A 25065-nucleotide genomic window follows, 5' to 3' on the forward strand; every position below is an offset into this window, starting at 1 on the left:
GTTCTAATGAAAGCTCCGCGTGGTGCCCTGTGACTTTCTGGGGAATGTCCCCATATCTTCAGTGAGAACACAAACACCCAAACTATGTGGTGTGACTGGGGGGTTGTGAAGGGCAGAGTCTTGCATCAAAACGGAAGAGGGTGTTTTGAGACAGCGTGTGGGAGGGGAGGAACAGCTGGAAGAGAGGCAACTCATGTCAGTCATTCATGTCCCAGCTGGTCCACTTATCCAGGAGGCAGAGTTGACCAGCTGTTTTTAAGGATTTTTTGTGTGTGCTGTTTGTTGCTTGGTTAATTTCATATGGCTGAAATAATGGTGTTATCCTGGGACTCATGGCACGGGGGTTACCCATTCCAAACATTCTCCCTTAAGTCCCAATAAGAGTGGCCACAAAGCTAAATCCTTCATGCATGCATTACATGTTCAACCCTGATTGTGATCCTTGACCGAGTTGGGGATTCCATACTCAGAGATAAGGAGATACGGCCCTGCTCTGAGGGGCTCACCTTTGGGGGGAGAGGGGTACAACCGTCAGTAGCCCCAATGCAGTGGCACAATGCCCTGGTGGGAGAACGAGAAAGGGCTTCCTGGAGAAGGCGATGTCCGAGGTAGCTGGGAGCAGGTGGAGCGGAAGGAAGAGGGCTGCAGATGTGAGCAAGGTGTGGGCCAGGACAGACTCAGACTCCCCAGGCACCAGAGTGTCAGGCAGGGTTAGTACATGGTGCAGTGGGGATGTGGTGGGAAACAGTAGCAGGCGTGGGCATGGACCAGGCCCAGAGGGGTGCGTGTTTCTTGGAAAGAGCTTGAACTCTATGCTGCGGCCCATTGGGAAGGGAGGATTTTAAGCAGGGGATAGTGGTGGTGGGGGGGGGGGTGGACTAGAGGATAGAGGATGATTATTAAAACCGATCAGGTGAGAAATGGTTGGGCCTGAACTAAGGTGGCTGTGACTTTGGAATGTCCATGCCTCGTAACCTATCTTCCAGCTGGGTCCTGTGGGGAAGTCAGATTCCTTATTTGGCAAACAAAGGCACTGAGCCAAAGGGCCTGGGAGGTCCCTGTGGGTTCCCAGATCCATTCATTCTATGGTCTGATCTGTGAATGTCTGTGGAAGCCACATTCTCATATTATTAGAACTGAACATTTGTATGAAAGGTGACCAGGCTATCTAGGACTCAGATGGAAAACCCTGTTCTCTGGATGCTTTTCTCTTGCTCAGAATACGAGTACACAATACATATTCTGCATGCCCAGGGCTGCATTCTGGCAAAATGAGTCACTCTTAGGTGGACCCAGTCCAATCCTCTAACCTGTGGTGACAAGACATAAGAAACGGCACGACAGAACGCCGAGAGAGAGAGAGAGAGAGACCCTACAAGAACACAGATGGTGAGTAGTCAGCAGCAGTGGGAAGGGGGACAAACATGTATCATTTAATAATGAGGGAACAGAAAGGGCCAACCACAACTGCTGCAATCAACAGGGCACGCAGGACGGATTGCGGAACCTCCTGCTGGTACTTCTTGAAAGAGGCCCAGCGCATGGGTGAGAGACCTTAAAGCAGACACAGAGCATGAGGCTGCATGGACAGACGGCAGGGCTCAGGCCAGCGGAAGGCAGGGCTGCCCCTGGCCTTGGCAATGGCATCAACCTGTAATCAAGCAGTCGCTGAGCGTGTTCCGCTCGTGTATGGGCATGACCATGCAATTTGAAAGAGATTATCCTTTTCTTTTTTAGTTTTAAGTAAACTCTTTTTATGAAGGAAGGAATTCATTATCTCCTATGCCTCAAAGAAGACAAGACATTTTAGAGATTAAAAAATTATTTTTAAGAAATGTTTTCGTGAAAGGTGCCGGTAGGTAAGGATCATAAAACAGTAGACCAACCTTCTTTACGTCCCTCACCAGCAGATGAAGTGTGTTTGGTGGACCAAGTCTCTGAAAGGGAAGCATTCATTCGTGTTAAATATGTTTTTCTCTTCCACTCTTGGAGCAAAATCCTACCCTACCATGTAGAATTAATGAATTATGAGAGCCGGGTGTAACTGATTGTCAGCCTGTTTCTTTTATGGAACAGAACTGGCTGTGGTTAAGAAGTATCCAACACATTAAAAAGTATGTGAAATACTTTTTATTGAATTACTTTAAAGAGCATGTTAGAATGTACAATTGAGTGTTTAAAAGGTCACCAAGTTTTAGTGAGCAACTTCTGAGGGCCATATCTGCTACTTAAAATCTTCGAATGGGGAAGGAAATATAAATTCTCAAAACTTAGACTGTAATAATATAAGCCAAGGGGATTTCATTCAAGCACTTCCATGCTCATACAGGGGAGCTCCTTGCTATGAAAACTTAGTTCTACATCTTTAACTGAAGCCTCGTAAAAATGTGAGGGTCCCAAGGAGCAACTGCCTGCCCACCTTGGTGACTTTTCACCCTGCTAATGTCTTAGAAAGCTAGATTTTCTCTTTGTGTAAACAAGTACTCAAACACCACATCCACATGTGGAACAAGAGTTAATGCCACCCCAAAAGGGAGTGACTGGCTAGGCATGGCGGTAGTTGGTACGGATGTGAACGTGGCTGTGGCCAGCAGTAGGTGGGAAATCACTGCCTGCTGTGGAACATGACCTCCCAGCTGAAACTGTGTCCCCATGAGACTGTGCTTATCTGACCACACTTATGCACAACATGCACCAGTGATAAATGTGTTCAGATGCCGGGCTCCCCTGTGTTCCTCCCTCCTTCCAGAACACTTACTGTGTTATAAAGCTCCTCCAGCCTCGGGATGGTCAGAAAGTGCTGCATGTTCACTCCATTTTCTATCAGGAGCTTCACAAAGTCCACGCGATCCAAGACTAAAGCATCCAGCATTGCTTGCTCCAAAGCATTCACCTGCACAAACCAAGGGATGGGGGCCTGTGAGTGGCTTCTCAGAGGGACACCAGGCAGAAGGCCCATTGGAAACATGGAGGGAATGGTGGTCTGACCCCCAAGATCCCAGAGTATTTGGAACATGGTCATCTTTGCTCTTCGTCTTGAGTGAGCACACCTCATCTCCCCCTCTCCTTTCTTCTCATTTGGCCTCTACATATTCTATCAAAGTTTGTAAATGATTTTCTCCTTTTAAAAATAAATCAGAGAAGATTTGAAACCTCAGCCATATTGGTGTTACTCTGTCCAGTTTTTACCATTTGTTTCCTTGACTGAGAAGTATCCACCTAGCGGTGGTGGAATTCTGTGTGGAATCACGCAGGCATGGGGCATGCCACCAGGGCACCATGTGAGTGAGTGGCTGTGATACGTGTGCATACATACACACACTGCTGCCCTGTCTTGCCTGTATTTTGGCAGTGGTGAGACCTAGAACAACCATGTGATGTGTGGCTTCAGGCTCCCAGCCCAGACAACTACCATCACCCCCACAAACTCAGTCATGGGCTCTTTCGAAAAGGTTTTGTTGCCACAAATTGCATTTATTCAGTGGTAATTGGTTTGTCTCCCAAATTTTCATGCATCAAGCATCTGCCTGTTTGCTGGGCAGTGAGAGCCACTGTTGAGCAAGATGACCAGAATATCCTCACTGGGTGGCATCATTACCCCTATAGCAGGAACATTTGGTGTTTTTTAATTTTAAAATTTTTTGTAGAGACGGAGTCTCATTATGTTGTCCAGGCTAGTCTTGAACTCCTGGACTCAAGTGACCTTCTACCTCAGGCTTCCAAAGTGCTGGGATTACGATTGTGAGCCATTGTGCCTGGCCACATTTGGTATTTTTGACAACCAACAGCCACAGCCCAATGAACATACTGTTGCTGTTTGAGATACTGACACTATCCCATCAATCCTTTACCCTTCCTTCTTGGGATCAGGGCCCTGGGTGGGGCGGAAGCAAAGGCAACAACAACTGCTCCTTCTCCCAGAGAAGGAGGGTGATGCCAACCCTGTGGTCTCCATGATCCTGAGAAACAGGAACAAGGACTTTCCACATACCCAGTTCAGCAGCTCTATCTTCCGGGGGTCAGTTTCTTCCTCCACTTCTTCTTTAACTTTCCCTTTCTTCTTGCCTTTTCCTTTTCCTCTCCCCCCCTTGGTGGTGGCTGTGGGTGGCTTCTTCTCCTTCTCTGTGGCTTTGGTATCTGTTGGGGGGGCCAGGCTTCCCAGGGGCTGCAGTCCACAGAAAGCAGAGTTGAGAAAAGTTATTAAGGCTGTCCCTTGTTCCAAAACAAGTGGACCAATCCCCCCACCTCTGTTCATGCATACACACATACTAGATATGCACACACGTGCACATGCACAAATGCACACACACAACGTATAATACATGCACATACATACATAAACAGTACTCACACATGCACACAATGTGCATGTGCACACCCACACAGTGAACACACATGCCCCCCCACACATGCACATGCACACATGTACACATACACAGTCTGCACACATGCACACACACACACACATACTCAGTCATCACAGGCCTGGCTGTCTGGTGGAGAAAGCCCTGCTGCCATGAACCACTGTTACTCATGTGCACAAATGCATACTGGCTTGCTATAGTGGCTTTACATACTTAAAATGGCTGATACTTTGACTTTCCTGTGTGCTTTTGCACAAAGGAAAGGGTGCTGAGGGGAAAGTTCAAAGGCACCAAAGACATGTGCCCATAATTGTCTAATAATAGGAGAAAGTGATCACGAAGGGGTCAGAGACAACAGATATAACCACAGACGCCTGCCAGAATCTAAACATGAACTAGAGCTTATCGGTGGGTTGATGAATTTGTCCAGGTATCACTGAGATGCGTGCAGTGTGGGGACAGACTGGATTCATCGCGGGGAGAATGTCCTCTTCTCCAGAGAACAGGAGGGAGAGCAGAGTGGGCCTGTGCCCTGGGCCTGGTGTCCTGGTGCAGTGGAGAGCACGGGGGTGTGACCTGGTGCACACATGGAGCTGGCACTCACACAACCCACCCCTCCAGCTGGTGTCCTCTCTGCCTGCTCCTCTGGCCAGCTCTCCTGGGGAGTCGTCTGCCCGTGGTGTCTCCGTTCCCTCCCTTCCCATCCCGCCTCTGTGCACTGTGCTCCTCCCCTGCCTGCCCTGGGCTCTGGCTTTGGTCACTGATGACTGTGCCACGCCTGCCTCACGGGCATTTCTCAGCGCCCCTCGCGCTGGGTTCTCAGCGCCCTGATTCCGCAGGCCGCTTCCTCCTCGAGCCTCTTTCCTCGGCTTCCCAGGCAGCACAGGCCCCCGGCTTCCGTCTTGTCTGTCTGGCCTCTGCTTCTCGGCGCAGCTTTCAGTGTCAAGGCTCTCCTGGGCTCTGTGCTCTTTGTGAAACAGACACCATTAGATGTTTTTGATGACTATTGGGTTTTGGACTGTGTTTCGGCGCTTTATCTTTTTCCAACCATTGTGCCAAACACTTTCAATTGTCAGAAAAGAATCCATTTTTCATCACACATAACAATATGGTGCAGAAATGGTTCGCCTTTATGTCATGACAGCCAAGAAAGACAAGCATTGAGACGATTTCTCTTCTGACGCTCATTTAAGTCACGTGGAACCCATCTATCCAGCTTCTTTACTTTGTCGATTTGTTTCAAATGGCCCAATGTTGTTGGAATAGTAATGTCAAACCTTGCTGCTAATTCATGCATAGGTTGAGGTGGATTCACTTCTGCTATAGCTTTCAGCTCATCATTATCCACCTTGGTCTCAGGTCACCCACCTGGCTCATTTTCAAGATTAAAATCACCAGAATGGATCTCAAACCATTAATGTACTGTGTGTTCATTAGCCACATCCTTCCCAAACACTTCATTGATATTTCAAGCTGTCTTCACTGCATCGGTTCCACGACAGAACTCATATTCGAAAATAACATGAATTTCAACTATCCATGGTTTCACAAAGACCCTCACCTAACACCATGTCCAAATATTAACTCAAAATGGATGAAAGACCTAAACATACAAGTTAAAATCATAAAATACTTAGAAGAAAACATAGGGCAAAAGTGTCACTATATTGGATTTGGGAATTCAATTCTTGAATATGACACCATAGGCCAAAAAAAAAAAAAAGGAAAAATAAACAAATAGAATGAACTTCATGAAAATTAAAAAATTTTGTGCATCAAAAGATACTATCAACAGAGTAAAGGCAGCCACAGAATATATTGTAAATCGTATATATGTTAAGAGATTAATATCCAGAATATATACAGAAGTTCTAAAACTCAATGACATAAAACAACCAAACTGATTAAAAAACAGGCAAAGGACTTAAATAGACATTTTTCCACAGAAGACTTACAAATGGCCAATAAGCACATGAAAATATGCTCAACATCACTAATCATTAGGGAAATGCAAATCAAAACCATCTGAGATACTATCTCACACCCATTATGATGACTATTATCAAAACAACAGAAAATAACAAATATTGGCAAAAATGTGGAGAAATTGGAGCCCTTGTACACTGTGGTGGAAATCTAAAGTATATACCCAAAAGAATTGAGAGCAGGTCTTGAAGAAGTATTTGTACCTCTGGGTTTATAGCAGCATTATTCTAAACATGGAAGCAACCCAAGTGTCCATCAATGAATGCATGGATAAGCAAAATGTGGTATCCACATATAATGGAATATTAACACTCCTTGCAATCTATTCTGGAATTGTCTAGGTTCACTGCCACATGATTTTGCCTCACAACCATTCAAAGAGTAATTTATTTTGCTCTGAATTCCTTTACCAAGGGTGGGAAAACCAAAATATCAAAAGGAAAATTATAATATTTAAGGTATTACACAATTTTTCTGAATGTGGGTAATTCCATAAGCAACACACACAAACACTCTACCCCATACGCTACTCCTTTAGTATACTGATGTTATTCTATAAACTCTTCACACTAATTTGATAAAAATTTAGTGTTGTAAAAAATGAAATGCATTTGTGCAGCAATTATACCAGGCATGTTTTGAGAAATATGGTTTTTAAAACCTAACATAAGCCATTTATACAGTCCTGCCCCCGCTTTAAGCAGCAGAGCCCTTTTAGCAAACAAAAATCTTCCCTGAATTCCAGTCTCCAGAGAAGATCAAAGAAGCTGCTTTGATCAAAGGAGGAGCAGGAGGCCTAGATCCGTTGATCACACATGCTCATTACATGTGCTCACACGTGTGTACACACTGCTTGTCCTACATCACACACACACACACTCTAGTCCCCAACCACACTATACCAACCATGGCTACACACATACTCACCCACGCATAATCATACCACATACAGACACACCACCAATCACATACACACAGACTCCCTCCACACACATACAGACACTCCATCACATACTACACACTCACCTACATACATGCTATACGCACACACACACATTACACGCCTGCACAGACAGCACACACACTAAACCACACACGTATCACACATACCACACATCCACATACACCCCACACGTGCACACAGACACACCACACGCAATGCATTAAGCTACAACACAAACACCACACCACAAACAACACACACTACACATAAAGAACACATACACACCAGACATATATACACACAGAGTTCTCTAGGCCTCTAGGGTTTCATGGAACATGGTTTGAAAAATCAGTGCCCTAGATGGAAGCATTATACTTAATTTTTTTTTTTTTTTTTGAGACAGAGTCTCGCTTTGTTGCCTAGGCTAGAGTGAGTGCCGTGGCGTCAGCCTAGCTCACAGCAACCTCAAACTCCTGGGCTCAAGCAATCCTTCTGCCTCAGCCTCCCAAGTAGCTGGGACTACAGGCATGCGCCACCATGCCCGGCTAATTTTTTATATATATATATTAGTTGGCCAATTAATTTCTTTCTATTTATAGTAGAGACGGGGCCTCGCTCTTGTTCAGGCTGGTTTCGAACTCCTGACCTCGAGCAATCCGCCCGCCTCGGCCTCCCAGAGAGCTAGGATTACAGGCGTGAGCCACCACGCCCGGCTATACTTAATTTTAATGAGCTATTTTCTTTCTTCTTTTTCATTAAAAGGGTAAAAACCCACTGTCACCGACAGTGATAAAGTTTTCTGTGGTTACTTTCTTCAAGAGTACTGGTTTGAATCTGGAATTAGTGCTAGTAGCTCTTATTTCTTGTTGGTTCTTTGAGGTTAAACAGAAACCTCTTCTAATAATCCTAATGGATTACACATCGGATCATTAGAAACCTCAAATATTAAATAATTTCCTGAGATCCATGCCACAAGGGAGAACATACTAATATATCATCTGTACAAAGTCATGATAAATGACATGAGTTGAAAAAAAGTTTCACCGGCCAGTGGGGCCCAAAGACAAAGATTTGGCTTCGTGCTATGTCAACGCGGTTCCAAGCCAGTGCCAAGCTCAGCTGATCTGGAGCCGATACATTTGTTCCTGGAAAGGCAAGAAACAAGAGTGATTTTTCACTCCATGCCTGGACTGCTCGGGTTTGGCAGGTGCTGGATGATAAACACAGGTTTTCCCCAGGGCTGGTTCAATGTCAGCCTGGAACTAAACATCGCTGCCTTTTCTCTCACCCCTGAATAAGGGCCCAAAGCTAAGAAGAACTCCATCATCTCAAAGAGCTTCCTTGGAGAAAGGTGGAGGCAATCTCTTCCCGTGTCAGCTCTGCCTGGTCTCCTTTGGAGGGACAGAGGAGGAATCCAGTAACTTGGCAACCTCATCTGCAAAAGGGCAGGAACTATGGCACAGCCCTGGGATTGCCCAGATACCTACCAGGCCAGGCCAGGCCAAGGGGCGCTACCCTCCACCCCCAAGAGCACCAGTCCCCTGGCCCACAGAGAGGCCAGCGCAGCACTGCCTGCTGTAGGCCTGGTGGTGCCTCCTACTCTCTGCTCTGCCTTTCCTGCCCCGTCATGGCCCCAGGCTAGCCAAGAGGCAAGAAGGAAGTGTGCATCCCAGAGCAGACTCCACCCCCATGAATGCCAGGCCAAAGCCTATCATTAGAGGCAGGATGGGGAAATTGGACAGAGCACTGCAGAATGCAGCAACAGCAAATGAAAAACCATTTTATGTTTACACTCTGTGAGTTGAAGCCTTAAGTGAACAAGTTACAAATGAAAATGGTTCTGACTTTAGCCTATTATGGTTCATGGGCACCCACAGACCCCACCCCACAGAAACCCACACTGAGCCTGTCGTTCTACCATGGCTTTGTGCTGAGACCACTCCAGGCAGCCTGGTTGGCCTGGGGTTCTGGCACCAGCAGACACGGTCCCTGGGAGGCGAGGAGGGAGAAGGATTGCTGGCCAGACCAGCATCAAAGGGAGAGGGGTCACCATTTCCCGAGAGCTCACCTTTCAGCAGGGCAGTTAAAATTGCCATCTCGATGTCCTGCTGACCCTCAGAACCCATTCTAAATACAGTGACCTGAAAACATAAAACGACTGAGTTAAAGCAAAGTCAAAAACAGGAAGGAGAATTGAGGTGTTTTTACAAAATGACCACAGAGACTGACACATAATAAAAAAAAAATGACCCTGAGTGCTAAACAATTTTAAACCAAGTGCTTTTGATTTCCAGAAGTTGCAGCATTGCTCTTGCTGATGGTGAATCTTTGCCTGGATTCTGATTTTATTATTTACGAGATCTGTTCCGATACCCTTGAGAGGAGGGAGCTCATTCAGGATCTATGCTCCAATATCTAATCTGCCATCAGAGATGATAAAATTGTAGCAGATATTTGTAGGAAATGTGTAAATTTAGGATTTTGAAAAGGCTATCTTATATGAACAATAAGAGTGCCTATTCCTTATAAACACAATTAAGGGAGGAAGGAGTGGGAAATAATTACTGCATTTGGAAAATGAAATGATAGAACTTTGGAAGCATGTCTAACAGGGCGATATCTCTCTCTCTTCCCCAGGTATTTAAATCTGATTAACATTATGAACCTCAGAGTTGTGCAATGCGGTATGATTGTCATCTCCCAGTTGCTAAGGTTTGAAAGCCCCTGGGACTCTCTTCTGTGCTGGCTTGTTCTACCTCCATCACGTGGACACAACTGCCAATGTGGTATGGATCTGTAAACTGCCTCTTGGAAAAGGCCGAACTAAAATACGAACAACTCCATGATGTACACATGGGTAGAATTAGAAAAGGAAACATGATTCTCTCCACAGAGCTTGTTTGGAAATAAATTCAAGACACTTACGAGTTCTTTCTTCTTCATGCACTCCATTATAATTGCAAACAGCTGATGTGACTGTGACTTGTTGTAATTAAATGTTTTCTGAATGGTGACTAGAAGCTGATCCCTGAGGGACTCATTTATTATCCTGTTCAAAGGAAACACAAAAGAGAACAAAACAAGGCAAGTTAAATCTGTACATGAATAAATCAGTCATCTCTATGTCCATCTGGTATCTTTGATTTGAGACTTTGCTATTGGAGGGCTTCCTAGCATGAAGACAAAAAGTGACCATAGTCAAACGCTGCATTCACACTAAACTCTAGCCTTGTTGCAAACCTTCTAAGGGAAAATGAAGATGGCAGGGAGGGTGTTGCACCAGAGAGAGAATTCCTGAGAAACATCCTGCTCCTGACAGTTTCCCCACGTGTTGGCCTTGGGAAACGGGACAGGGGATCTAGCAAATCTTGCTGACTTAGACATGCTTGGAATGTCTAAGCGGACCACTCCAGATTTTCTCCTGGGCCCGGCAGGGAGGCGGTTTTGTACCCACCCTTCCCCACGCATCAGAAATCCTACCCGCCTTCTTCACAGTACTTGTGTGCAAAGGACAGGATGTCCGAGGCTCGTCCGCTGCCATCACAGATCACCACGGGGACCGGAGGGTCTTCTCGAAGGTATTCCAAGACGATGGAAACCACATTAGGGCCCCCTTCCACCACCAGGCCCACGAGGGGCACACCCTGCCCCAGTCCTGCAACACAAATCACATTTGCGGGTCGCGCCAGTGTACTGCAACGGTGCACTGCACGCTCCCCTTGCCTGTTTTAATTCCTGAAATGCCATGAAGAGTAATGACGTATGGATGCTCCAACGGCAGTAGTGTTTACTGAAGCTGGAGGGAATACAAGCAAGTGATGACGCTTTTCTTTCTTGTATTCAAACTCCATATTATGGCCTCAATGGGAAAACCGAGACCTCAAAATCTTGAATGTTCTGGTGAACATGTGGTTAAACTCCATGTACCTCACCTGTCCTATGGGCTACCTCAAGGCGAGCTGTGAGAAGCATTAGAAGATGCTTCTTGCCAAAAATATACCTCCCTTGCTGCCCAACCCTGGGGTCTGAAATCCCCACCCCTGGCTGTCCCCTAAAGAACCATGCAGTGAAAGGGGATCTGGACCAACCACTGGGAAGCTCGGTTCAATTTCTGGCCTCTCCTGTATTTGCCTTCTGACATTGGGCCAATCACCAAACTGTCATGAGCCTCAGATGACCATCTGTAAAAGGTGAATAATCACACTGCCTCCCTTGCCTCCTGAAGGAGCAATATATAAAATATAAAAACACATCTGGCTATCAAAGAGTTGCGTAAACTTTAGGGGACACACAAATATGATGTGCCGTTCTGCCTTTGCTTCTGCCTCCAATGCCTGGAATAAGGCAGGGTGTGATCTTGGAGGCAAACACATGGGCCAGTTACTGACTTGCTCCCAGACTCCTCTCTCTGCCTCTATCAGATAATAGGACCGTTCTAGAACATAGAAGGTGCAGAACTAGCAGGATGGGCTGGGAAGCAGGAGGTGGCAGGAGGATTCTGGAGAGAGAAGGAAGAGGGAGTGGAGACAAATTCGCCTTCTTCACGATTCTGCCCCAAACTGGCCATGACACAGTATATGTTCTGAGCCTGTTTCACCAGATGTCTGTTAGTTGTGATGGGAATTAGTTGATTAACATTAACTAATGGCAAGTAGGAGAAGTATCCTTGGTTTCACAGTTCTGAAGGGCTTCACATAAAACCTACTGGCACAGGTTATGAGAGGATTTGAGAATTTCAAGTGGGAGGATTCAGAGTGTCTGGTTTTCTTCCATGAGACATTTCTGTACTCTTAAGTATTTGGAATGACTCTGCTGTCTCTGAGCAGAATAATTACAGCTAAGTTCATTTCAGCAAACATGCGCTGTGTTGTGCCAAGCCCTGGCTGAGAGATCCTCGACAGATGGACCAAGATGACACGGACTCTGCTCTTGAGATTTCCAACCCAAGTGAGGCATGATATTTTGGACCTTCAGGAGTATGGTGGCCAATTCACCTTCTTTCCTAGAAACAGAATAGAAGTGGTTCTTCTTGGCTTAAGCTGGACTCCCTGAAGCTCCATGCTGTGGGAGGTGACGACTGAGCACCCCTTTGCTGTCCCTGCCCTGCTCAGAGCCCTAGGCAAAGGATGACAAAGGGAAGCCCACACGTCACATGGCCAGGTGAAGGGAGGCAGTGTGAAAACTCACAAGTCCGGAAAATTTCAAGAAAAGTGAACAAAAAAATTCCATCATCAATCAGCTTATCCGTCGAGATCTGGTTCTTGGAAATCCACAAGTTTTCGTGGCAGGCCACTCCCATTCCATACTCTTGTATAGCATCACAGTTCCTTACATTGTGCTTTGCAATGACCATTTTCCAGACCTACATTGTCTTCCAGAAAAATCTCACTAGTAATGGTAAATACAAAACACTCTTCAAGATCATTTAACAATTATTTGACAGTAAGAACTGTTGAAGTATGAACATATTCCAAGACATTATACCAGTTATTTTAATTCTAACCAATTGTTATCATCATTTCCTCTGGTTGAGGTTCGTTCCTTTCTTGTTCAACCTCAGCATTCTTTCGACAGCATCAGGGCTGGGCCCCCTGGACCAGCAAGGATGATGCCCCATTAGGAGCATGGGGCTCCTTCAGCCCCCTCCAGAGTTGTCCCCGCCTGGCCATCTCAGTCTGGGTGACAGACCCAGAGCTACAGAGATATTTAATGGTCACCTAACATTTATCAGTTGACAGAAGGAATCATTCTAAGTTTTTTGAGAAATTAAAAAAAATATAACAACAGTAATCACAAGGGACGTGAACTACTAGGCAACATGGTGGGCAATGTTATCACCATGGCGACCACTGCAGGGTTGTTTCTTGTGCCAACTGGTGAACTTGGGGCAAAGCATCACCCGTTGCTTAATGGATATGGTTTGGGAGGTGGCTGAGATAAAGGGTCATTTTCTGGTGACTTAACACGAATCAAGGGTAAAGCTGTCAACGCCCTTGGGCAGCCTCTTCGGCCTGGCCTCCGTGGCGGCGGCCCAGCAGTGGTGCCAGGGCCCTCGCCAGCACTTACTCGTGTTGATCTTCTGCAGGGAGATGTGCTTCTCCAGCAGCCTCCGCAGCCTCACCTCCGCGCCGTACTTGCCCAGGGTGCCGTTGTCGGCCAGGATGAAGTGAGTGTGGGAATTGTTGAGCACAGAGAGCTTACTCAGAGGGTTGGACATGGTCTGGTACACTCTTGTTACCTGCCAAAGTGCACAACACGCATCAGAGCTGCAGAACTGAGACCGACAGGGGAAGCGAGCAGAGTACGTGTGTCTGTTATGACTGCACTTAAACCTACCTTCGCTTCTCTACCCTACCTTTTGAAGGTTTTCTTTGTGTCAATTGTTACATTAAAACGAAAAATTAATTATTTCAGATAATGACAACCTAGTGCTTGCCCTCCTGGGTATTTATTGCAGAGAAATGAAAACTTATGTTAACATCCTCTACACAAATGTTTATGGTGCTTTATTTCCAATAGCCAAACTAAACAACCCAGATGTCCTTCAACAGATAAATGGTTAAACAAACTGTGGCACACCCATACTATGGAATACCACTCACCAATAAAGAGGAATGCCTATGGATACATATGACAAACTGGACAAATGTCCAGCCAACTATGTAAAATTTTTAAAAAAGCCAATCCCCAACGGTTACATATTTATGATCCCATTTATAAAACATTCTTGAAATGGGGGGCAGATTAGTAGTTTCTAGGGGTTAAAGAGGAAGCAGGGGAGGGAGGGAATCAGGTATAGATATTAAAGGGCAACAGGAGGGATCCCTGGGTTGATGGAGATGTCCTGTACCTTCACTGCACCGATGTGAGTACACTGGTTGTGATATTGGTTGTAAAACATATCACTGGGGCAGGTTATTATTTCTTACAACTGCATCTGAATCTACAATTAATTATCTCAACATAAATACTTTAATATTAAATGCTTGCCAATGTCTACAGAGAAAGCACTTACATCTTTTCCAATCAGGTCTTCCTTATTCTCCACGATGCCCCACGGAGCAATCCCTATAGCGCAAACCCGGCCTCTGGACTTGGAGGAGTGGTCTTTCAAGGCATCCCCCACGTGGCTGATGACACCTGTGAGCAGCCACAAGAAGTCATATTTTAGGCCCCTCTTCTCCCCATCATAGCACCCCTTGTGAACTTTAGGGACACCTGATCTGAGCCCCTACATTCCTTACAGAACAGGGCTGAGACACACTCATCTTCATCATTAAAACAAAGTACACTGAAGGTCTGAGCTCATAACAACATAGCAATCCTGGATAAAAAAGGGCAAAAACAGAAACCAAAGCAACTGTGCCAGATTTCCTTTACAAGTTTCCAAGACCTAACGATGGAAGTGACTGGGTCTCTTTGGCCATCTTTGGCTACCTTCAGCTAAAGTTGACAGCCAGACTGCCTGGCCTGTTTTTTAACCTCTCTATGCCTTGATTTCCTCTCCCATAAAAACAGGAAAAGGATTTTTGAGAGGCTAAATGAAGATGGTGTTTGTGTAGGGCTCAAGGATAATAGTGGGTTCAAGGATAATAGTGGGTGACCCAGAGATGTTGACCACTATCATTATTATACTTCCTGTTTTTTTTTTTAAGAATCATAACAAAATAAAACAAGAACTTTCACTTCTGCCATAATATGATCGGGTGGTAATATGTCTTGTTTTTCATATTTAATTATTGGGAAGCTCTTTGGGCACTGCAGTGAGTTCTGGGTGGTACATTTGCTGTGAGGGAAAAGGTCCACTCTTACCTGTGCTGACCCCGCCAGTGAAGATCCAGGCCCCAGTGGTCATGGCAGCCTTGATCAGGCCTTTCCCAAAGACCTGCTTCAGCTTGGGCTGCATCTCAAAGTTCTGGAGGCCTCCGTGCACAGATATTAAGAGCTTGGGGAGTTCCAGCTGCCAGTCTTTCACCATGAGATGGAGCAGTGAATCAGGCTTGGTGTCATAGGATACACGGATATACTGCAAAAGAGTGTGTGACACTCAGCACCTGTTCTTGGTTTTGCATCTTGTGTCAAAGAGGAGCAGGCCTATCAATCACATGCAAGCAAGAACTTTCTGGCTTGTCTCTCCTTCAGGGTCCTAAGGGCCCCTTTGTGAGTCTGGGGCCAAGTGACTTAAAGGAGCTTTGGGAAGGATTGCCAGATTTGGCAAATAAAAATACAGGATGCTCAGTGCTATGGTCTGAATGTTTGTGTTCCCCCAAAATTCACATGTTGAAACCTAATCTCAATGTAATAGTATTACGAGGTAGGCCTTTAGGCGGTGATTAGGTCATAAGGGCAGAACCCTCACGAATGGGATTAGTGGCCTTAGAAGAGAGGCCTGAGGGAGCTTGTTCCCTTCCATCATGTGAAGATGCAGCAAGAAGTCGCCATCTATGAAGCAAAAGATGAGCCCTCACTAGATACCAAATCTGTTAGTGCCATGATCTTGGACTTCCCAGCCTCTAGAACTGTGAGCAATAAATTTCTGTTGTTTATACATTACCCAGTCTAAGGCATTTTGTTATAGCAGTTGAACAGACCAAGACACCCAGTTAAATCTGAATTTTAGATAAATATTGAAAATGTTTTAGTACAATATTTTTATTAAATGCAATAAATCATATAATATTTGGGATATACTTATACTAAAAATTATCCATTGTTTGAAATTAAAATATAACTGGGTGTTCTGCATTTTATCTGGCAACCCTAACCTTGGAGGAATCAGTTCTGAGCTGGCTCAGCTAGAACAATGGCCCAAGAAGTTGGAGAAGCACGTTGTCGAGTGAGTGGGAAAGGGGGTCACAGGCTCGCATCTGGACTTGACCTTTTCCTCAAAGTGAAGGAGAGGTTAATAATCACCAGATGCCTTGGTTCCTGTGAATTGCTTCTTTGTGTCCATGCCAATATGTAGGGTGCCATTCCGGAAGACTGTATATTGTGGTATTTGGAACAGAAATGAATTTTATTTGAACAATGATGTTGGGCCAGTGAAATAAAATGAAATTGCAAAAAGGCTCTGACAGGGCATGTGGGAGTATTATTCAGAATTAAGCAAATGGGATCATAGTGCTGAAGCCTCCTTTCTCTGGCAGGGCTCATCGGAAAGGCAGAGGGCACTCCCTGTTCGTATGCAAACATGAGGGACCTTGTCTTTCTCAGGCCAGCTAAGTGCACGCCAGGGGGGCTGTGAACAGACTCCCACACACATATAATGGGGAAAATATTTCCAGAGTCTCCCAACACATTGAAGGGAGTTGCAGGTTCACAGTAATTTTTTAAAAAAGAAATTTCTCTCTCAGTACTAGAGATGGAGCAATGGGATATGGTTGCGAAGTTGGGCCAGAGCCTGGCCTGTGGATTCAGAGCTTTGGTATGGATTTATGGGACACTACATGCTCTTTATAACAGTGTCCAGCTTCTAAATCTCATGGCTGAAAAATCATGTGCACCAATATAACTCTTGGTTTTGCAATGAAATATCTGGGAAGATTGAGCCATAACCCTGAAGAAGACCCAGGTATCTGCAGTCTGGGGTCTGGGCGACGGGCCTCTGATGTGGACTGTGGTCCCAGTGGCACCATGTCTGAATGCCCCTCTTACCATGGCTTTATTGGAGTATCCGCCCCCCTGGAATTCAAGAATCCCGTAGGAATCCGTCGGGTAGCTCTGGGTGTGTTTGGTGACAGACCATTTCTCTGGTTGGGCATCCACCTGTTTGTTTTCCTCTTCATTTTTGCTGGGTGTCAGACTTGGCAGAGGGGGAATGTGCTGGTTGGTGAATTGACCACAGCAACACCTGCAAGCAAAGGAAAAGCAGGCTCTTTCTACAACATTCCTCTCCTTTTCCCTTAGTTAGCAAAGATGAGTTAACTTGAACAGGTGAGTTGGGCCCGAACAGGGTCATGCTAACACCTTAGTTATCCAGCTTGATTGGGGACCACAGATGCCCCTTAGGATGGCCTTTTTCAGATAATCAATGCCTATCTATTTATGTACCAGTTTATATTAAACACATGGGATGGTTGCCCTTCTTTACTGGATGTATTGTAACTCTATCTTGACAACATCAGTATGGCCGTTGCATACTGAAAAGTGTGACCAAGTACAGTCATGCCCTCCAAACACAGAGTAGACCTGCCAGGATTTTTCAATATTGTTGAATTCTTCTGTTGCTTACATTTCTCTCCCCAGGTAAGAGCTGGGGATGGCATCAGCTTTTGCACTAGAGAGGATGTTTTTGCTGGGTGGATGTGTGATGTGTGCATGTGTTTGATGCACGTGTGCAGGGGCCCTGCCGGGACATTTCTCCCTGCTTCTCTGGCTACTTTATTGGTGGCATGGGCCATATTCCAGGTTTTCCTTCACTTCCTCCCTCCCTTCCTTTCTCCCTTTCCTCCCTTCCTCCCTTCATCACCCCTCCTTTCTTTATTTAATTAAGATAGAATTGTAATGAGATAATTCACATACCACACAATTGACCTGTGTATGTGATTCAATGGGTTTTAGTATTGGAAGATATGTGTGGTCATCACTACAGCCAATTTCAGAACACTTTCCTCACCTCATAAAGAAGCTTGGCACACTTTAGCTGTCCCCCCATCACACAGCCACAAGAAACCACAAAGCTACTTTCTCTCTCTGTCCTGTTATAGACATTTCACATATGAATGGAATCATACAATATGTGGTCTTTTGTGACTGGCTTTTTTCACTTAGTATGTTTTTAAGGTTCATCCATGTTGTAGCATGTGTCAGTACTTCATTCTTTTTTATGGCTGAATAATATTCCAGTGTATCAATGGGTAAACATTTTGTTTACCTATTTATCATTTAATGAACATTTGGGTTATTTATAATTTTTGGCTATTATGAATAATGCTGCTATGAGTATTTGTGCACAAATTTTTGAGGGGACATGTGTTTTCATTTCTCTTGGGTATATACCAGGAGTACACTTGCTGGGTCATATGATTACTCTTATGTTTAATCATTTGAAGAACCACCAAACCGTTTTCCAAAGCAGCTGCATCATTGTACATCCCCACTGGCAGTGTATGAGGGTTCTGAATTTCCACAACTTCTCCAACGCTGGTTATTATCTGATATTTTGATCCTAATGATCCTACTGAGTATAAAGTGGTATCTCATCATGGTTTTGATTTGCATTTCCCTGATGAATAATGTCAAGCACTTTTTCATGTATTTATTGACTATTTGCATATCTTCTTTGGAGAAATGTCTATTTAGATCCTTTGCCCATTTAAAAACTTGTGTTGTTTATCTTTTTTATAATTGAAATGTAAGAGTTCTTTATATGTTCTGCATACAAGCCCCTTGCATCTGATATATAATTTGCAAATATTTTCCACTGTTCTGTGGGTTGTCTTTTCACTTTCTTGGTTGTGTCCCTTGAAGCATAAAAGTGTTTAGTTTTGATAAAGTCCAATTTATTTTTTCCTTTGTTGCTCATGGTTTTGGTGTGAGATCTCAAATCATTTGCCAAATCCCAGGTCCTGAAGCTTTTTCCCTATGTTTTCTCCTGAAAGTTTTATAGTTTTAACTCTTAAATTTAGATATTTGGTGCATTGTGGGTTAATTTTTATAGCTATCTTAAGGTAAGGGTCCAAATCTATTCTTTTGCATGTTGCTATCCAGTTGTTCCGGCACCATTTGTTGAGGAGACTGTCCTTTCTTCATTGAGAGGTCTTTTCATCCCTGCCCCAAATCAATTTGCCATAGATGTATGGGTTTATTCCTGGATCATCAATTCTATTCCATTTGTCTATAGGTCTATCATATACCATTACCATCATACTTTTATTACTGTAGCTTTCTATTAAGTTTTGAAATCAGGAAGTATGAGTCCTCCTACTTTGCCGCCCCCCCTTTTTTATTAAGTTGTTTTGGCTATTCTTTCCTTGAAAATTCCATATGAATTTTAGAATCTTCTACAAAGAAGTCAGCTGAGGTTCTGATAGGGATTAAATAATTGCCTTGGCTTGAGCCTCCATTATAATGTTGAATAGAAGTAGGGAGAGTGGACATCCTTGTCTTGTTCCTGGTCGTAGGGGGAAAGCATTCAGTCTTTTCTGATTAAGTATGATGTTAACTGTTGGTTTTCCACAGATTTTATCAGGTTGAGGAAGCTTCCTCCTGTTTTTAGTTTTCTGTGTTTTTTTAAATCATAAAGGGTGCTGGGTTTTATCAAATGATTTTCCTGTACCTATTGAGAAAATTGTGTGATTTTTGGTTTTATTCTCTTGATGTGATGTATTACATTAGTTATTTTTCTAAAGTAAACCAACCTTGCATTTATGGGATAAATCTCACTTGGTCATGGTGTATAATTCTTTTTATATGTTGCTGGATTTGGCTTGATAATATTTTGTTCAGGATTTCTGTACCCATATTCATAAGAGATATTGATCTATAGTTTTGTTTTTTGGAATTTCTTTGTCTAGTTTTGGTACCCATGTAGTACTGACCTCATAAAATGAATTGGGAAGTGTTCCCTCCTCTGTTATTTTCTGGAAGAGTTTGTGAAGAATTGGCCTTTTAGAGTTCAGCAGAGAAGTTCTCTGGGCCTGGGCTTTTCTTTGTGGGTAGTTTTAAAATTATTATTACTAATCCTATCTGTTAACTTCTTATAGGTCTATTCAGATTGCGTATTTCTTCTTGAGTTTTTGCAGTTTGTGTCTTTCTATGAATTTCCCCATTTCATCTAAGTTATCTAATTTGTTGGCATACAAATTATAATATTCCTTTATATTCATTTCTATTCCTGTAAGGTTGGTAGTGATATCCCACTTTCATTTCTGTTTCTAGTCATTTGAGTCTTCTCTCTTTTTTCATTAACTAGCTAAAGATTTGTTAGTTTTGTTGATATTTTCCAAGAACAGCTTTTGATTTCAATTAATTTCTCCATTTTTTTCTATTCTCTTTTCCATAAGTCATAATTTCCTTTCTTCTAATTGCTTTAGGTTTATTTTGTTCTTCTCTTTCCAGTGTCTTATGGTGGAAAGTTAGGTTATTCATTTAATATATTTCTTCTTTCTTACTATAAATATTTACAGGTATAAATTTCCCTTTCAGCACTGCTTTAGCTGCATTCCCTAAGTTTTGATGTGTTGTGTCTTCATTTTCATTTATCTTAAAGTATGTTTTGTTTTACCTCTTTTACTTTTTCTTTAACTCATTGATTATTTGGGAGTGTGTTGTTTAATTTCCACATATTTGTGAGTTTCCAAATTTTTTCCTGCTATTAATTTCTTATTTCTAATTTCATTTTATTGTAGTTGAGTACATATTTTGTATTATTTCCATCCTTTTATATTTATTGAGAGTTGTTTCATGGCCTAATGTATGGTCTATCCTGGAGAATGTTTCACATGCACTTGAGAAGAATGTGTTGAGAAGAATGTGTATTCTATTGTAATTGGATAGTGTTCACTATAGATATCTGTTAAGTCTAGTTGGTTTATGGTGTTATTGAAGTTTTCTATTCCCTTGTTGATCTTCTATTAAGGTCTTCTATTCATTTTTAAAAGTGGGGTATTAAAGTCTCCAACTATTATTGTTGAATTGTCTATTCCTCTCTTTATTTATGTCAATTTTGCTTCATGCTTTTTGGTGCTCTGTTATAAGGTACATATATGTTTATATTTGTTATAACTTCCTGATGCATTGATCCTTTTATCATTATATCCTCTATATCTCTGGTAACATTTTTTTGTTGTTGTTTTAAAGTCTATTTTGTCTGAAATCAGTATAGCTACTCTTAATTTCTGCAGTTGCTTCTTGTGTGAGTGAGGCCTGAGTGGAGGAAGGAAGCTTCTACCTCTCAACTACACTCAGGACTTAGCCTCAGCAACAGGTAGTGGGAGACAGGAGGAGAAATCCTCAAGTCCTGCTCCTCCCTGGAAGAAAGCCCTCTGAGTGGAAGCCAGGGGAAGAGGGAGCCCTGTGTTCTGGGCTACAGAAGTCTGGAGTGGAGTTTCCATTTTGCTGAACTGGGAGAGGAGAGAGAGAAAAATCTCTTGGTTCAAATACCATAGACTCTAGTCTTTCTTACTGAATTTTTGTTGGCTTTCTCAAATACACATGTCTTTACTTGCTATTTGCTTTTGGGACCATTTCCAGAGGGCTTTAAATGGTTGTGTTTTTTTGTTTTTATTTTTGTTCCAGGCTTTTGGGGTCCATGCTGGAGAATGCATGGATCTCATATAGGAGGCTTTTGTGGGAGTCCTTCTGCCCCCTGTGTTGCCTGGCTATCTGTCCTCATGGATGACTGCAGTGCTGGCAGGTGTTACAAAGGGCTGGTGCAGATAGTTCCCAGGATGGCCTGGTGCCATTGAAATAAGGAGGAACATTTTGGTGAAACAAAGGGAAGGCTTTTGTAACCACTGACACTGTCCCATGATGGCATTTCTTACCTTGGGAGACTAATCACTGGGGTCCAACAGGGAGAGGAACCTGGGTGGTGGTGTTTGGAAGGGAGCAGCTTGGAGATATGGGGGGACTGTGATTGTATATGTCTGACAAATTTGACCAGGTGATCTCTAAGAGTCTGTGTACCTCTGTGTCAGTGATCCTATGGGCATGAATTTTATATTGGATGAATGTATGGATAAATTATGTCCCTCACCTCCCCCAAACTCAGTCTCATAGCTTTGGCCCTCAGATATGAGATGTTTTAGCTTAATTCATCTCTGATTGCTTGCATGACTCTAGAAGGCCTCTGTTTAGTTTGTAACAGATGCATTTGCATATAGGTCAATGAAATGGTTTAACATTTTGTTTATAACTTAAACCCTTTAATAATATATCTAGCTCATTTAACCACTCAGATATTTCCTGTGATGAAAATTACTTTCATCTAAATATACTATGATTGAAGAGGCCCCCCAAAATATCCTGGAAACCTGTTTAAAACCCTCAGCTCCTCGATTTTGCTAAGACTAAGAGAAATGCTGTGGTTATAAGAGTTCACATTAGGTTGAGTGGTGGATAGGAACTCTTTTCTGAGCTATTTGCATGCTAACAGAGGAACTTTTTAGCCAAAGTGAGTCTTTGGTCAATGATTTCCATGGGAAACAGATTCTGGCCACCCTTCTGAACTCTATTTTTTTTTGAGACAGAGTCTCACTTTGTTGCCCAGGCTAGAGTGAGTGCTGTGGTGTCAGCCTAGCTCACAGCAACCTCAATCTCTTGAGTTAAGTGATCCTACTGCCTCAACCTCCTGAGCAGCTGGGACTACAGGCATGCACCACCATGCCTGGCTAATTTTTTGTGTATATATTTTTAGTTGGTTGATTAATTTCTTTCTATTTTTGGTAGAGACGGGGTCTCACTCAGGCTGGTTTCGAACTCCTGACCTCAAGCGACCTGCCTGCCTCAGCCTCCCAGAGTGCTAGGATTACAGGTGTGAGCCACTGCTCCTGGCCTTTTCTTAACTCTTTTCCCCTCTCCCACAAACACTAGAAGAACAGTTGATGGCAACTGGTGGACAAGCACTGGTTTGGATGTCTTAATTACAGATTCCAATTTACCTGTTAGGGTCTTTCGTGCTGGGAATCACAAAGATACATTCCCGTTTGCAAAATGTTTTCTCTATCCAAGCTTTCTGACCCTGGAAGAGAGAGAAGTGGAAATTAGACCGATATATTCCCAAACCATCACCTGAATTCATTCTTATACCTTTATAAAATAATATGCCACGAACAGGAGTCTGCCCATAACATCTGAATAGTGACCTCCAAAACTGGTGGATGTAAATCTTTAAGGATCCCAGCTCTGGTCCCTTTTAAGAGAAATGGCTTGGAAGTATGTATTTATGGTTCCCATTTAAAAAGTAAAATTTTATTCTACTATTTACTTTTTTAAAGGTCATCTTGGCTTCAGATATGGTTTCCATTTTGAGCCCTATTTTGTTCATATCCATCTGTCGAAGATCTTTTTTGTGCAAGGTGCTGTGCTGGGGACTTCCAAGCAGATAAACTACAAGGCAAATGTCGTTCACCAACTGGAAACACTCCAGTGTGTGGAGACAGCACACGCTGGAGTGGGAGGGAAACTCCCTGCAGAGGCCCCGCTGTGCCAGGTGGCCCTCTTGTCCTTGGTCACCAGGAACACTTCACACAGAGGAGCCTCAGGATGGGAGCAGGGAAGTGGTCTGCCCTGCCTCGGGAGGGCCCAGTTGTGCTTGTCTCCCAGGATGGAGTCAACAGGTGACAGAGTGGGGAGAGTCTTCCCACGGGTGGTGGTGGCAGGAAGGCAGTGGGCAGGTGCCTCGGGGTTCCCTGATGCTGTACCTCAGGAGGCAGGTGGAGAGCCAGCGTCCTGCCCTGTAACTCCCTGAGGCCCGGCTCAGTGTGTGTTTGTGGTGTTTGTGTATGTATGATGTGTGCATCTGTGTGCTATATTCATGTATGCTATATTTATGAGTGTAGAGTGTGTGGTCTCATGTGTGTGTGAGGGGATGTGTATGTGTGTGGTGTGCATTTGTGTGTGTCTGTGGTGCACGTGTGGTGTGTCTGTGGGGACATGTGTGTGGTGTGTTACACATGTGGTATGCATGTAGTGTGTGTGTATCTCTGGGGGTAGTAGCAGGGTGATTGGCAGGTGCAGGGAGATGGAGGGGCTTGGCATTGCAAGCCCAAACAACACCAAGTCAGATCTTAGAGAACTCATGACCTCAGCTTTATGGCCTCAGCCACTTTCCCACAGCTGCCTTGGGGAGCACCACAGTGTGACCTGCGACCGGGGCAGGACCTCAGGTATCCAGTGGGACAAGGCTTGGTGCTGCCCTCCTGGCCGTCACCACCCACCCAGGCAGCAGTGCTGATCTGGGGACTCCCTTGTCTCTGTGGAGGTCACCTCTTCAGAGGAGTGTAGTGACAACCAGTGTCAGGAAGGCTGTCTTTATTGAGGTCACATCTAGGGCCCAATGCCTGATTTGTTGCCCTACGAGAGTCCTGGCCCCAGGTCCAGCTCTGCAGAGACAGGACCCAGGAATCCCACCCAAACCTGGCCTTTCTGGGGAGATCCCAGAGTTAGTTGGTCACTTGGTTCTTTTTAAATAACAGGAATGATTATATTAATTCAACACTGTACACATTTTTCCTCCAAATAATTTAATGACTGCTTGAGGATGACATTGCTGGCTCAGAGGTTGGGCTTTTGTGCTACTGAAAGGAAAGCAGGAGGATTGGCTTAGGGGAGAAAACACAGGGTGGCAAGCCTCTGAAGTCCCCTGCCTAGCCCTTCTTATGTGGGACGTTAGAACAAACAACAAAATAGCGAAGTATGAAATATCGAGGCGGAGCATTTGCTACCTGGAAAGAAAATGTGCTTTTCTTTTTGCATTTCATGCCTCACTTCCCAGAGAACTGGGAGAGCAACTCTTGGGTTTTTTTGTGTGTGTGTATGTGTTTTTTTCTTTAAGGGTCACATTATTTAGATTATTTGCCAACTAAAGACAACAAAACTCTAAACACATATTGAACTCCCATGAATATGTTACTTTTTCAGAGACATAAGATAGCCATCTTGAAACTGCTTTCTGTGTATTCCAGGACTGCACAAATAAATTAATATATTGCAGTAATTGGAGCTGAGTTTCTCAATGTGGGAGAAGGAGTTACAAACAGGGCAAGTGGGACTAGAATGCTGGGCTAGAGCTGAAGTTATCAGTGGAAACTCATGGTTTGTAACATATAG

At 43.9% G+C, this 25065-nt stretch overlaps 1 protein-coding gene across 1 annotated transcript in view; it reads right to left on the bottom strand.

The window, feature by feature from the left end:
• TRPM1 (transient receptor potential cation channel subfamily M member 1) overlaps positions 1 to 25065 on the bottom strand; it is a 68334-nt gene that overhangs the window by 38182 nt on the left and 5087 nt on the right. Inside the window, exons 2-13 of the mRNA XM_012764616.3 lie at positions 22896 to 22975; positions 16948 to 17143; positions 15106 to 15319; positions 14309 to 14433; positions 13360 to 13531; positions 10774 to 10948; positions 10219 to 10342; positions 9362 to 9434; positions 8338 to 8438; positions 3992 to 4165; positions 2759 to 2893; positions 1887 to 1937 (exon numbers count right to left, since the gene is read on the bottom strand). Of these exons, the coding sequence (XP_012620070.2) occupies positions 1887 to 1937; positions 2759 to 2893; positions 3992 to 4165; positions 8338 to 8438; positions 9362 to 9434; positions 10219 to 10342; positions 10774 to 10948; positions 13360 to 13531; positions 14309 to 14433; positions 15106 to 15319; positions 16948 to 17143; positions 22896 to 22975 (1620 nt within the window). The remainder of the gene's footprint in view (positions 1 to 1886; positions 1938 to 2758; positions 2894 to 3991; positions 4166 to 8337; positions 8439 to 9361; positions 9435 to 10218; positions 10343 to 10773; positions 10949 to 13359; positions 13532 to 14308; positions 14434 to 15105; positions 15320 to 16947; positions 17144 to 22895; positions 22976 to 25065) is intronic.

This window comes from Microcebus murinus, chromosome 7 (assembly GCF_040939455.1).
Source record: "Microcebus murinus isolate Inina chromosome 7, M.murinus_Inina_mat1.0, whole genome shotgun sequence".
Lineage (NCBI taxonomy): Eukaryota > Metazoa > Chordata > Mammalia > Primates > Cheirogaleidae > Microcebus > Microcebus murinus.